The sequence below is a fragment of the Carcharhinus amblyrhynchos genome, unplaced genomic scaffold, assembly GCF_965287045.1.
Source record: "Carcharhinus amblyrhynchos unplaced genomic scaffold, sCarAmb.v2.hapA scaffold_61, whole genome shotgun sequence".
Classification (NCBI taxonomy): Eukaryota; Metazoa; Chordata; class Chondrichthyes; order Carcharhiniformes; family Carcharhinidae; genus Carcharhinus; species Carcharhinus amblyrhynchos.
The window spans coordinates 67,455-81,856 of NW_027649801.1; the positions used below are offsets into that span (position 1 = coordinate 67,455).

The 14,402-nt window shown below is 43.9% G+C and overlaps 1 protein-coding gene across 3 annotated transcripts in view; it reads right to left on the minus strand.

The window, feature by feature from the left end:
- The window catches only part of add1 (adducin 1 (alpha)), a 189,609-nt gene that overhangs the window by 30,010 nt on the left and 145,197 nt on the right, over window positions 1-14,402 (minus strand). For all 3 annotated transcript variants that reach the window (XM_080182512.1, XM_080182514.1, XM_080182513.1), the window contains one exon: window positions 3,539-3,692. In XM_080182512.1, the coding sequence (XP_080038638.1) occupies window positions 3,539-3,692 (154 nt within the window). The remainder of the gene's footprint in view (window positions 1-3,538; window positions 3,693-14,402) is intronic.

The following is a 14,402-nucleotide window of genomic DNA, read 5'->3' on the forward strand; positions in this document are numbered from 1 at the left end:
GAAGGAGTTGATGTATTATAATCAATCTTTTCACATTTAATAAATGTTTTATTCTTTGGTTAAAAGTTAACTGGTAGTCCTATAACTCTGTTCATCTACTTCCATAAGTGAAAAATATAAGTTACAATCTATTGAGCCAGGGTTCCTCTAGAACGTCTATGTAGTAAAATCAGCCAGGATCATAACACTGGGGGCTGGTAGACAATGACATTCCCCAAGAGTCAGTGCTAGGACCATTGCTTTTTTTGTTCTATACAAGTGTTTTGGATCTTTGCAAATGAAGTAAAATTTTAAATTTTGCCAATAAAAGCAAACTTGGAGGTATGGCAAACAGCAAGGATAATATGAATTGCCAGCAACAGGACATAGATAGGCTAGCAGAAAGAACATAAGAACATAAGAAATAGGAGCAGGAGTAGGCCATCTAGCCCTTCGAGCCTGCCCCGCCATTCAATAAGATCATGGCTGATCTGTTGTGGCTCAGTTCCACTTTCCCGCCCTCTCCCCATAACCCTTAATCCCCTCTCTTATCAAGAACCCATCAACCCGCTTCTTAAAAATATTTAGCGAGGCAGCCTCCACCACTTCAACGGGCAGAGAATTCCAGAGATTCACCACCCTTTGAGTGAAGAAGTTCCTCCTCAACTCCGTTCTAAACTGCCTCCCCCTTATCTTGAGGCTGTGCCCCCTAGTCCTACTGTCTTTTTTGAGCGGGAAGAGTCTCTCCACCTCTATCCTATCCATCCCATTCATCATCTTATACGTCTCAATGAGATCTCCCCTCATTCTTCTAAACTCTAACGAGTACAAGCCTAGTTTATTCAGCCTCTCCTCATAGCTCAATCCCCTCAACTCCGGTATCAGCCTAGTAAACCTCCTCTGCACTCCCTCCAGGGCCAAAATATCTTTGCGCAGGTGCGGCGCCCAAAACTGCACACAGTACTCCAGCTGCGGCCTCACCAATGCCCTATACAGCTGCAGCAAGACCTCCCTACTTTTATATTCAATCCCCCTCGCTATGAAGGCCAGCATCCCATTCGCCTTCCTGACCACCTGCTGCACCTGCAAGCTGGGTTTTTGCGACTCATGCACAAGGACCCCGAGGTCCCTCTGCACCGTCGCCTGCTGCAGTTTTTCGCCCCGTAAGTAATAGTCCTTCCTACCATTATTCCTACCAAAGTGGACCGCCTCACACTTGCCAACATTAAATTCCATTTGCCATTTCCTGGCCCATTCGCCCAGCCTATCTAGATCCTTCTGCAGACTCTCCACACCCTCCGCACAATTTGCCTTTCCCCCAGTCTTGGTGTCATCAGCAAATTTCGACACCCTGCACTCGGTTCCCTCCTCCAGATCATCTATATAAATGGTAAAAAGCTGAGGCCCCAGCACCGACCCCTGGGGCACCCCACTAGTCACCAACTGCCAATCCGAATAGCACCCATTGACCCCCACTCTCTGCCTCCTATTTGACAACCAATCCTCTATCCACGCTAACACCCTACCCCCAACTCCATGTCCCCTGACCTTCTGCAATAACCTCTTGAGGTACCTTGTCAAACGCCTTCTGAAAATCCAGAAAGACCACATCCACCGGCTCTCCTCTATCCACTGCCCTAGACACATCCTCATAGAACTCCAGTAAATTTGTCAGACACGACTTCCCTTTAATGAAACCGTGTTGCGTCTGCCCTATCAAGCAAAGGGCAGACATGAAAAGCGATTCATGCACAGTGGTCTATCAAGGTGGCAGGACATATAAGAAATAGGAGCAGGAGTAGGCCATCTAGCCCTTCGAGCCTGCCCCGCCATTCAATAAGATCATGGCTGATCTGTCGTGGCTCAGATCCACATTCCCGCCCTCTCCCCATAACCCTTAATCCCCTCTCATCAAAAACCCATCAACCCGCGTCTTAAAAATATTTAGCGAGGTAGCCTCCACCACTTCAACGGGCAGAGAATTCCAGAGATTCACCACCCTTTGAGTGAAGAAGTTCCTCCTCAACTCCGTTCTAAACTGTCCCCCCTTTATCTTGAGGCTGTGCCCCCTAGTCCTACTATCCTTTCTGAGCGGGAAGAGTCTCTCCACCTCTATCCTATCCATCCCATTCATCATCTTATATGTCTCAATGAGATCTCCCCTCATTCTTCTAAACTCTAACGAGTACAAGCCTAGTTTATTCAGCCTCTCCTCATAGCTCAACCCCCTCAACTCCGGTATCAGCCTAGTAAACCTCCTCTGCACTCACTCCAAGGCCAAAATATCCTTGCGCAGATGCCAGCATCCCATTCGCCTTCCTGACCACCTGCTGCACCTGCAAGCTGGGTTTTTGCGACTCATGCACAAGGACCCTGAGGTCCCTCTGCACCGTTGCCTGCTGCAATTTTTCGCCACGTAAGTAATAATCCTTCCTACCATTATTCCTACCATTGAAGAGTGACTGGTAAAGATATGGGACTTTTGGACTTCATAAATAGAGATATTGAGGACAAAAGCAGGGAAGTTACACTGAGCCTTTATACAGCTCTGGTTAAGCCTCAGCTAGAGTAATGCGTCTAGTTCTGGTCACCACGCTTTAGGATCCTTGAAAGGGTGAAGAGGAGATGCATAAAGATTATGACAGGCATAAGGTAGACAAGGAAAAACTCTTCCCATTTGCTACTGGTACATCAGGACACGTTTATAATTTTGGGAAGATGTGCAAAGAAAATGTGAGGAACAAATTTGTTTCTTGATACAGCAGGTGAAAATGAGCTGGAATTCATTGGCCCCGGGAGTGATGGAAGTGGAAACAATGATTGCAAAAGGATATGGGATGGGCACTTGTAGGAAATAAACTTGCAGAGCTATGAGAATCAAACAGAGGCACGAGACTGACTGGAACGTTCTGCCAAGAGTAGGTATGGAAACCTCTGAAGCATTGTGTGGCTCGGACATTTCTTTATTTCTCCTTTATTAGCCCATTTTAATAAAAAAAGGAACTGAACAGGATCAAATGTAGTGATTCTTCCTTTAGTTCAATAAAGAATAGTGCCAGCAAATGTTTCCCATTCATTCTAAGATCTGACGTACTTTGTAATACCGCAAACATTGTTCCAGTTGCTGGCAAGTCCATTGGCAGCACCTACCTTTGAAAATCCATTCCCAAGTGATCTTTACTCAGAGTTTCAAGGTTAGGTATATCTGATGTCCTTTTACAAACAGCTACCATTGGGACCAAGAGTCAAGACTGGATCAGGCAATAAACAGGACTATTTAAAAGATTTTCAATATTTTTCATAAACAAACATAAAAGTCTGCATTTGTAATAACAGTGTTGAATAATACCAAGTGCTACTCAAATCGGATGCAGTTTACATGTGAAAACTGCAATTTTTTGATTGCACTATGAATGGAAATTTGATTTCTAATTAAGGAAACTATATATATGTTTGAACAGACTATTTTAATACATTAAAGTGTATCAGATTTGACTGAATCTATAAAATAGACCGAAAACAAACTAAAATGTTTTGAGAACAATTATCAGCAACTTGCCTTCAGGTCCCTTCTGCTTGCGTTCAACTTCTTTGCGGTATTCATCAAGTTCACGGTCTGTCAATTTGTTAAAGGGATTTGGCGCAGTGCTCACAATTACTCGTGGCTGGTATTCCTTCTCAATGATGGCCTTCGATGCAGTCACCAGTTCACCCTGAGTAAGCAATACAAAACTACCATCAAATATTACAATGACCTACAAAATTCAACATTAAACAACTACTCAGATAACATTATTATTAAACATTGATTATTTGGCAGGTAGTATAGGATCAATTCCACAGCCTAGAGAGAAAATGTTGGGAAAATAAAATACTTTGTGTACAAAGGGCCAAGGTTCATCTCAAAGTAAAATCAACTAGTTTTGATAATACAACCAGGAGATCACTTGAAGCCTGCCTCCACTTTGTAGTTTTAAAGTTTATTTATGACTGTTACAAGTAGGCTTACATTAACACTGCAATGAAGTTACTGTGAAAATCCCCCAGTCGCCACTCCGGTACACGGAGGGAGAATTTAGCATAGCCACGCACTTAACCAGCATGTCTTTCGGACTGTGGGAGGAAACTGGAGCACCTGGAGGAAACCCATGTAGACACGTGGACTCTGCACAGACAGTGACCCGGATCCCTGGCACTGTGAGGCAGCAGTGCTAACTACTGTGCCATTACGCTGCGGCCTCCTGCAAATTACTGCTACACGTGCAGTCTTTCAAGTACAACCTGCTTTGCTGTGGGATATGTGCCAGCCTCAAACTCAGCATAATCCTCTTACGTTTTGCTCCATCAGCAAGAAGCTGGTTTTCGAAACATGTTTAGCTCAATTCCCAGATAATGCTACCAAAATTGAGCAAGAGGTTGGGCTACTTTTTGTTATTAATTTATGGGATGCGGGCATCATTGGTCAGGATTTATTATCCATCTCTTACTGTCCTCAAAGATGGTGGTGAGCTGCCTTCTTTAACTGTGGCAGTCCCTGTGATATAGGTACATCCATAGTACCGTTACGGAATGTGTTCCAGGATTTTGGTCCAGTGAAATTAAGGAACAGTGATGCATTTCCAAGACAGGATGATGAGTGACTCAAAGGAAATTTCCAGGTGGTGCTGGTTTGTCCATGTATATGGAGCACTTGTCCTTCTAGACGGCAGCAGTTTGGCTTTTGAAGGCACTGCCAAGGAGCCATGATGATTTCCTGCAGGCATCTTGTAGATTGTTCACACAGCTGCCACTGCTCGTCAGTGGAGAAGGGAGTGAATGAGGAAGGGGTGTCAATTAAGCAGGTCTGATAGTGCTGAGCTTCTTCAGTGTGGCTGGAGCTTTACCTTCTAGGCAAGTGGAGTCTATTCCATTACATTCCTGACTTCTGCCTTGTAGATAGTGGACAGGCTTAGAGGAATCAGTAGGCAAGTTACTCATCACAGAATTCCTAGCCTCTGATCTGCTCTTGTAACCAAGGTATCATAAGGTTAGTCCAGTTCAGTTCCAGGTCAATAATAATCCCAGGATGTTGACAGATTGAAATGGACAAGTTTTTTTTAAGACCTGCCTGCCCATTCCCATATCTTCTGCGGAGAAAGTGGTCTTACTCTTGGCAATGCTCCATAGAATAATTATTGAATTTAGAGACATGCCAGTTGGGAAATCGCAGGCACTGCTTCATGGCTCACTCTGCATACAAAGAACCAATATTCATTCTAATAAAGTAGACTTTTGAGCAAAATATTGGGGCTGTGCCTCTTTACTGAAAATTAATTAGACTTACTTCCAAAGTCATACTTTCGTCTAAAATACTTCCTTAACACTAATCTTTCCAACCCCCTAAAGGTACTGATTTTGACTGGAGAGGGGATTCCAGATCTTCAATAATTTCGTGTTCCTTGCTCACGTAATCACTTAAGTGATCATCTTCACGTTTAGATATCCTGAAAAGCATAACACCTAAATCTAATTCCACCTTCACTGATGTCCAGGTATACACTTTTCATATGTAGCCACTAGATAGTGCTCTGGACCAGCTTTATTTCTCTTTCCATAGCTACGAGATACCAAGTTAATTGTATCACGCACAGCTACTCCAATAGCAACAACAAAGATGTGTTTATAGCACATCTTTCATGTCCACATAATGTCACAGCTTGGTATGGCTCCTGCTCTGACCAAGGCTGCAAGAAACTACAAACGGTTGTGAACGAAGCCCAGTCCCTCATGCAAAATAGCCTCCATCCACTGACTTAGTCTACAATTCCCACTGCCTCGGAAAAGCAGCCAGCAGAATCAAGGATCCCAGGCACCCCAGATACACACATCTGCTGGGGAAAAGTCTGAGATCACTTACCAACCAACTCAAGAATAACTGTTCCCTGTTGCCATCAGACTTTTAAATGGACCTACTACGTATTAAGTTGACCCTTCCCTACATCCTAGCTATGACTTAACACTACAATTTGCACCCTTTCCTCTCCTACTCTATGAATGGGTATTTTTTTTGTATAGCATGCAAGAAACAATACTTTTCACTGTTTAATACATGTGACAATAATAAATCAAATCAAATTTCTCAACCAAGCATTTTACAGCTAATGAAATACTATTACGTTGTAATGTAGGAAATGCAATAGCTGATTTGAACATTGTAAGCTCTTGTAAGCAGCAGTGTAATAAACACCAGATAATCTGTTTTGGTGTGTGGTGATACTGTGCCTTTAAGAAATATACATCTATCATGTTTCTTGTAAGAGGCAGTGTTTCATTGCAAGGATTGATTTGTCTGAAAAAAAAATGTGAGTTTATGCTAAGACCACAAGATAGTAATTCATTTTAATTAATGGTGTCTTTGTTTAAACAGAGTTAATACATTTGTGTTTACTTGGTTTTTCCTCTGGAGTTTCAGATTAGGATTTGATTAGGTTAAGTGACAGAGACAATGTCATGCGTTAATGAGAGGAGCTAAAATCACAGGAAAAAAGTTTCTCTTTCATTTGAAAACAATCAGTTCCTGCCTGGTTCTGAAAAAAACAAATGTGTCTTTCTGTCTCTCCCTGCCTGGAGATTCTCAGAGCTCTAGGAGTAGCAGCTAAGTACAAGCATGTAAGCCTGTGTTTTGCTTACTGACTTTGAAGAGGGTTTTAATTCAATTGGAACTCAGGACTAAGTAGCTGTTAAGAATTGTATCTTGTCGTGTTTAAATATTGTTCACTTGTTAAATGTTAAGCTAATTGATTTGTTATAGTTAAACCATGTTGTTAAATCAAGTTTGTTTTGATAAAAGCTTCCCAGTGTGTCAGTAGAATCGCAACTGGAGTGAAACATCATATGCTGAATGCCAAAATAGCAAATTGGGATATAGTCTGTCTTCCTAATATACCCTCCACCAGGATTGCAGGGAGTGTTAAAAGCAGTGACATCAAATTAAAGTTCATGTTGACGGCCTATAGTCAGGATTATCTAGAGGACTGGGATAAAAGAGTTCTATTTGTACTTGTTGCAATGAATCACCTAAATTCAATTCTTCTGGATTTTTAGTCATGAAGGAAGGGGACCACTTAATTAAATCAAGGAGAAATTGGTGAGTCAGTGTTCTGAGATTACATTGTGTTAAATTTTCAGGAAAGATTAACTAAGGCTTGTGAGTTGACTAGACAGCATTTAAAAGTGGCACTACATGTGATTGCTGGAGCAGACGAGTGAAGGAGCAGAGAGAGAGCTAAGATTTTACCTGTTAAAAACCTGTTTAAAATAAGTTTAAAGCACTTTGTTCTTTGTAGAACTGCTTAAAGCATTTATTTATTGTATTTACTGCTTTAAGAATTCTGAGGGAGTGGTTAGCAGGCAGTTGTGGACCATCAGCTTTAATTATCAACTGGCCACACGGTGAAGCCTTCCATTGTTTGCTGGAGCAGACGAGTGAAGGAGCAGAGAGAGAGCTAAGATTTTACTTGTTAAAAACCTGTTTAAAATAAGTTTAAAGCACTTTGTTCTTTGTAGAACTGTTTAAAGCATTTATTTATTGTATTTACTGCTTTAAGAATTCTGAGGGCGTGGTTAGCAGGCAGTTGTGGGACATCAGCTTTAAATCAGCGCCAGGTTTAAAAGGAGGCCTGGTGTAGACAGCGGGCAGCGTCTGAGCGGGCAGTGGAGTAAGTGGGAAGCAGAGTGAGCTTTTAGGGCTTAATATCAAAAAGGGCTTGAAGGAAAAAAGGCCAGGTGAGTTCGTTTGAAAAACAAGGGAAAAAAAACAAAAAAAAAGTTTTTTCAAAACTACTACACTGAATAATGGAGGGGCATGTGATGTGTGGTTTCTGTATGATGTGGGAACTGGTGGACTCCAGGGTCCATCCCAGTGACCATGTCTGTAGTAAGTGCAGGTTGCTGGAGGAGCTCCAGCTCAGGGTAAATGAGCTGGCCTCTGAGCTACAGACGCTGAGGCTCATCAGGGGGAGAGAGGGTGCCATTGTCAATGGGGTGCAAGTGACATCCACCCCCCCTAGACTGGCTAACTCTAAGGGTCAGGGACAAGAGGGGGCTGCTGGGAGGAGGAAGGGGGGTGAGGAGCGGAGGCCTCAGCCTCTTAATCTGCATAACAGGTTTGAGGTTCTTGCTTCCAGGCTGGACGAGAACGAGGCAGGTGAGGTTGGTGAGCAAACTGCACACGGTACAGTGATGCAGCAGGACATAGGCAAAGAGAGGGGGAAAAGGAACGCAGTAGTGATTGGGGATAGTGGGGTGAAGGGTATTGACACTGTCCTTTGTCACAATGACAGAGTGCACAGAAGGGTGTGTTGTCTGCCTGGTGCTCGGGTACGGGATGTCGCAGCTGGGCTGCGCAGGAACCTGGAGTGGGAGGGTGAGAATCCGGTCGTTGTGGTACACGTGGGTGCCGGCGATGTAGGCAAAATGCGAACTGAGGATCTGGGGAGGGAGTATGAAAAGCTGGGAATGGAATTAAAAAGTAGAACCGACAAGGTGGTTATCTCTGGGCTACTGCCTGAACCGAGTGCAGACGGGCGTAGGGTTGACAGGATTAAGGAAGTGAATGGGTGGCTCAGGGATTGGTGTTGGAGGAATGGGTTTGAATTTATGGGGCATTGGCACCAGTATTGGGGTAGGTGGGACCTGTTCGGGCGGGATGGGGTTGGTCTGAACCGTGCTGGGACCAGAGTGCTGGCGAATCGAGTAAAGAGGACTGTAGACAGGGCTTTAAACTAATTAGGGGGGGGGAGGGTGCGAGGGTAGGTGATGTTACGAGGTCTAAAGTTAAGGAGAGGGTACAGGTAAGGGAAGAGGCCGAGGATGTCCCAATAATAGAGGGAGTAGGGGGCGTGAGTATAGTTGGTGGCGTTATGGCAAATAGGGTCCAGGTGAAGGCTGGGATGAAAGCGCTTTATCTGAATGCACGAAGCATTCGGAATAAAGTGGATGAGCTGGTGGCGCAGATCGACACAAATGGATACGATCTGGTGGCCATTACAGAGACGTGGCTGCAGGGTGACAGGGACTGGGAGCTGAATGTACAGGGCTATCAAGTGTTTAGGAAGGATAGGCAGGAGGGAAAAGGGGGGGGGGGGGGGGGGGGTGCGTAGCTCTGCTGATTAAGGATAGCATCACGGTGGTAGCAAGGGATGATATTGGAGCCAAGGAGCAGAAAGTGGAATCGTTGTGGGTGGAGATTAGGAACAGCAAAGGGAGGAAGACGCTGGTGGGTGTCGTCTATAGGCCCCCGAATAATGATCTGGAGGTGGGGCGGGCTGTTAACGCGCAAATAAGTGCGGCGTGCAGGAATGGGACGGCCGTAGTTATGGGGATTTCAATCTGCATATTGATTGGTCGACCCATGTTGGACGCGGGGGGCTCGAGGAAGAGTTCTTGGAATGCTGCCGGGATAGTTTCCTCGAACAGTGTGCGTTGGAGCCGACGAGGGAGCGAGCTATCTTGGATCTGGTGCTATGTAATGAGGCGGGTAGAATTAGGGACCTTGTGGTGAAGGATCCTCTTGGGGAGAGTGATCATTGTATGGTGGAGTTTCTGGTGCAGATGGAGGAGGGGAAAGTGGGTTCCCGGACACGCGCCCTCTGTTTGAATAGAGGGGAGTACGGTAGGATGAGAGAAGAATTGGCGAATGTGGACTGGGAGAGCGCGTTGGAGGGAGGGTCTGTTGAGGAGCAGTGGAGGATCTTTAAGGAGATCTTTCTTGGTGCTCAGCGGAAATTTATTCCGATGGTCAAAAAGGATAGTAGGAAGAGAGGTAATAAGCCGTGGATAACGAAGGAGGTGAAGGAAAGTGTTAAATTAAAAGCGGAGGAATTTAGAGTAGCTAAGAGTAGTGCGCGAGAAGAGGATTGGGAGAGGTTTAAATGTCAACAAAGATTGACAAAGAAGTTGATAAAGAAGGGTAGGAGAAACTATGAAGCTGGGCTAGCGCTTAATATAAAAAAGGATAGCAAGAGTTTTTATAAATATATAAAAAGGAAGAGGCTGGCTAGGGTGAATGTTGGTCCTTTAGAGGATGAGAAAGGGGACCTAGTGGTAGGGGATGGGGATATGGCTAAGGTATTGAATAACTTTTTTGTTTCTGTCTTCACGGAGGAGGACGTGAATAATTTGCCAGGTGTTAGCGATGGAAAGGTGGTAGGACTGGAGGGTCTTAATGACATTACTGTTACTAGAGAGGCGGTGCTCGACAGACTGGAGGGGCTGATTGTGGACAAGTCCCCAGGACTGGATGGAATGCATCCAAGGGTTCTGAAAGAAATGGCGGAGGTGATAGTGGACGCCTTGGTGGTTATTTTCCAGACGTCGCTGGATTCCGGGGAAGTGCCGGATGATTGGAAAACAGCTAATGTTACGCCGTTGTTTAAGAAGGATGCCAGGCAAAAGGCGGGGAATTATAGGCCGGTTAGTTTAACGTCTGTGGTAGGTATAATGTTAGAATCTGTCATTAAGGAGGAAATTGCGAGGCATCTTGAAGGGAATTGCTTGATAGAGCAGATGCAGCACGGTTTCGTTAAAGGGAAGTCGTGTCTGACAAATTTACTGGAGTTCTATGAGGATGTGTCTAGGGCGGTGGATAGAGGAGAGCCAGTGGATGTGGTCTTTCTAGATTTTCAGAAGGCGTTTGACAAAGTACCTCACAAGAGGTTATTGCAGAAGGTCAAGGGACATGGAGTTGGGGGTAGGGTGTTAGCGTGGATAGAGGATTGGCTGTCAAATAGGAGGCAGAGAGTGGGGGTCAACGGGTGCTATTCGGATTGGCGGATGGTGACTAGTGGAGTGCCCCAGGGGTCGGTGCTGGGGCCTCAGCTTTTTACCATTTATATAGATGATCTGGAGGAGGGAACCGAGTGTAGGGTGTCGAAATTTGCTGATGACACCAAGATTGGGGGAACGGCAAATTGTGCGGAGGGTGTGGAGCGTCTGCAGAAGGATCTAGATAGGCTGGGCGAATGGGCCAGGAAATGGCAAATGGAATTTAATGTTGGCAAGTGTGAGGTGGTCCACTTTGGTAGGAAGAATGGTAGGAAGGACTATTACTTACGTGGCGAAAAACTGCAGCAGGTGACGGGACCTCGGGGTCCTTGTGCATGAGTCGCAAAAACCCAGCTTGCAGGTGCAGCAGGTGGTCAGGAAGGCGAATGGGATGCTGGCCTTCATAGCGAGGGGGATTGAATATAAAAGTAGGGAGGTCTTGCTGCAGCTGTATAGGGCATTGGTGAGGCCGCAGCTGGAGTACTGTGTGCAGTTTTGGGCGCCGCACCTGCGCAAAGATATTTTGGCCTTGGAGGGAGTGCAGAGGAGGTTTACTAGGCTGATACCGGAGTTGAGGGGGTTGAGCTATGAGGAGAGGCTGAATAAACTGGGCTTGTACTCGTTAGAGTTTAGAAGAATGAGGGGAGATCTCATTGAGACGTATAAGATGATGAATGGGATGGATAGGATAGAGGTGGAGAGACTCTTCCCGCTCAAAAAAGACAGTAGGACTAGGGGGCACAGCCTCAAGATAAAAGGGGGGCAGTTTAGAACGGAGTTGAGGAGGAACTTCTTCACTCAAAGGGTGGTGAATCTCTGGAATTCTCTGCCCGTTGAAGTGGTGGAGGCTGCCTCGCTAAATATTTTTAAGACGCGGGTTGATGGGTTTTTGATAAGAGAGGGGATTAAGGGTTATGGGGAGAAAGCGGGAAAGTGGAACTGAGCCACGACAGATCAGCCATGATCTTATTGAATGGCGGGGCAGGCTCGAAGGGCTGGATGGCCTACTCCTGCTCCTATTTCTTATGTTCTTATGAAAAAAGCAGATGAGAGATCAAAAAATCATAGCTTACCCAGTGGGGATAAAGTATTGGTATTATTACCAATGGTAGGTGAACCTTTAAAAGCAAAGTTTAGTGGATCTAATCAAATTGAAAGAAAATTAAGTGAGATGAATCATTTGATAAAAATGCCAGATGAAAGGAAAACTCAGAGGCTGTCATATTAATATGCTCAAATGGTATTTTGATAGAGAAGGAAAACAGGAGGGAGGTGTTACTTGTTACAATTCAGTGATGAAAACAAATCCAGATGATTCTGAATTTGATATTCCATAAATTAGATTGGACGATGAGGACATGTATAGAAACTGGAATAAATTACCAAATTACCTTAGAGGAAAATCAAAATGACCTCAAAGGTTTATTACAATCACATGGAGATATATATGGGAATAAACTGGGAAGTGTTAAAATAATTGTGTATGATGTAGTATAAGGAAAAGCTGTTCCAATTAAGCAACATCGACCTGATAGAGGTTTATAAAACGTTGAGAGGAACAGATAGGGTTAACTCTCAGAGGCTATTTCCCAGGGCTGAAATGGTCGCTACGACAGGACACAGGTTTAAAGTGCTGGGAAGCAAGTACAGAGGTGGTGTTAGGGGTAAGTATTTCACTCAGAGGGTGGTGAGTGAGTGGAATTGGCTGCCGTCACTGGTGGTAGAGGCGAACTCGCTGGGGTCTTTTAAAAGACTTCTGGATGAGTACATGGGATTTAATGGGATTGGGAGTTACAGATAATTCTACGGCTTGGTAGGTATGGATATAAATCGGTGCAACTTGTGGGCCGAAGGGCCTGTTTGTGCTGTAGTATTCTATGGTCTAACATTGGCTGTCTAAAGTTGGCACAGGTTCAAAAGGAGATTGAAAGCATACTTAAAAACAACATAATTGAAGCAAGTTGCAGTGAGTGGAGTTCACCCAAAGTGATGGCCATCGACTGGGTGTAGACTGTAGAAAAGTTGATGTAGTTATGAAGTCAGATTTGATTCCTTGATTGGAAGACTACATTGAGAACGTGGGACAAGCAACTTTTATTTCCAAACTTGACTTACCAAAAGGATACTGGCAAGTACCTTAATCTGAAACAGCAAAGTAGATTTCGGCTTTTCTGACACCAAGCATAAGTTAGTTATATTTACATGCTTCAACGTAATAAAATATCTTAAGAGTATTAATAACTTGAAAACTAGGGGTTTTGAAAAATGAAGCCATCTTTTCATATTGTTGGTTCATTTTGTTTAAGTGGGAGTTGTGATGAAACTGTGCTTTTAAGAAATATATATTTATCCATATGTTTCTTGTAAGAGGCAGTGTTTTGTTGCAAGGACTCCAATTGTTGAAAAAAAAATACAGCCCCATCTGAGACTGAAGGATAATAACTCAATTTAGCTGATTATTTGTCTAAACAAAGTTAATGTATTTATGTTTATTTGTTTCTTCTCCTGGGGTTTCTGAGTAGGGTTTTGATAAGGTTAAGTGACAGAGGTGCGTTTATGGGAGGAGTTAAGCTTGCAGGGAAAAACAGGTTTTCTCTTTCATTTGAAAACGGTCAGTTCCTGCCTGGTTCTGAAAGAAGCAAAACATGTCTCTCTGTCACTACCTCACTGGACTCTGAGCTCTAGGACTTACAACTTACACACAAGCATATAAACCTCATATTGCTAACTGATTTTGAAGAGGGGTTTAAGACTGCAAGAGGAATATTGTTCAAATTGGAACTCAAAGAGATAGATTAGCAATGAAAAATTCTATCTCGTCATGTTTAAGTATTGTTCAGTTGTTAAATGTTAAACTTAACAATTGTTAAACCGTGCTGTTAAATCAAGTTTGTTTTGATAAAAGCTTCCCAGTTTGCCACTAGAATTGTGCCTGGAGAGAAACATCCTATCCTCACAATGCCAAAAATAGTAAATTGTTGGAATCTCGTCTGACTTCATAATATGACAGCTCAGTGACTATCACTGTTTGCTGTGCAAACACATGGATTTGGGCCAGCGTCTGTGGAAGTTTGCGCATTCTCCCCGTGCTTGCGTGGGTTTTCTACAGGTGCTCCAGTTTCCTCCCACACCCCAAAGATGTGCTATTAGGCTGATTGGAAGTAATAAATTGTCCCTAAATTAGTTTCCCTCAATGTGGATTGCCATAAAACCAATAGATAAGGGTCATGGGTGGGTGGGTGGGGGGGGGACTGGTAATATTAAAATGGCGGCGTGGGCTCGTTGGGCCTGTTTCCGTTCTTTGTTCTTTATACCTTGGGGTTTTTGATCCATACCCTAACAGGTGATGTTAATTGGGGGATAAATATTGGCCCAAGTATGGGATAAGTCCTTTATTCTTCTTTGAAATTGTATCACAAAATCTCTTACAGAGAGGGCCTTTGTTTAACATCCACCCGCAGGGCATGGAAGTAAATTGCTTACTGGTAATTAAACATATCGTTTGCCAGCAAGGCAACTTTTAGGAAGGCAAAAAGTTCACAAATGTTCAAGATTACCTTTGAGATAATCTTTCACCACTTCCACTTAAGTTAACAGTTTGATTTGTTGTCTCAAATTGC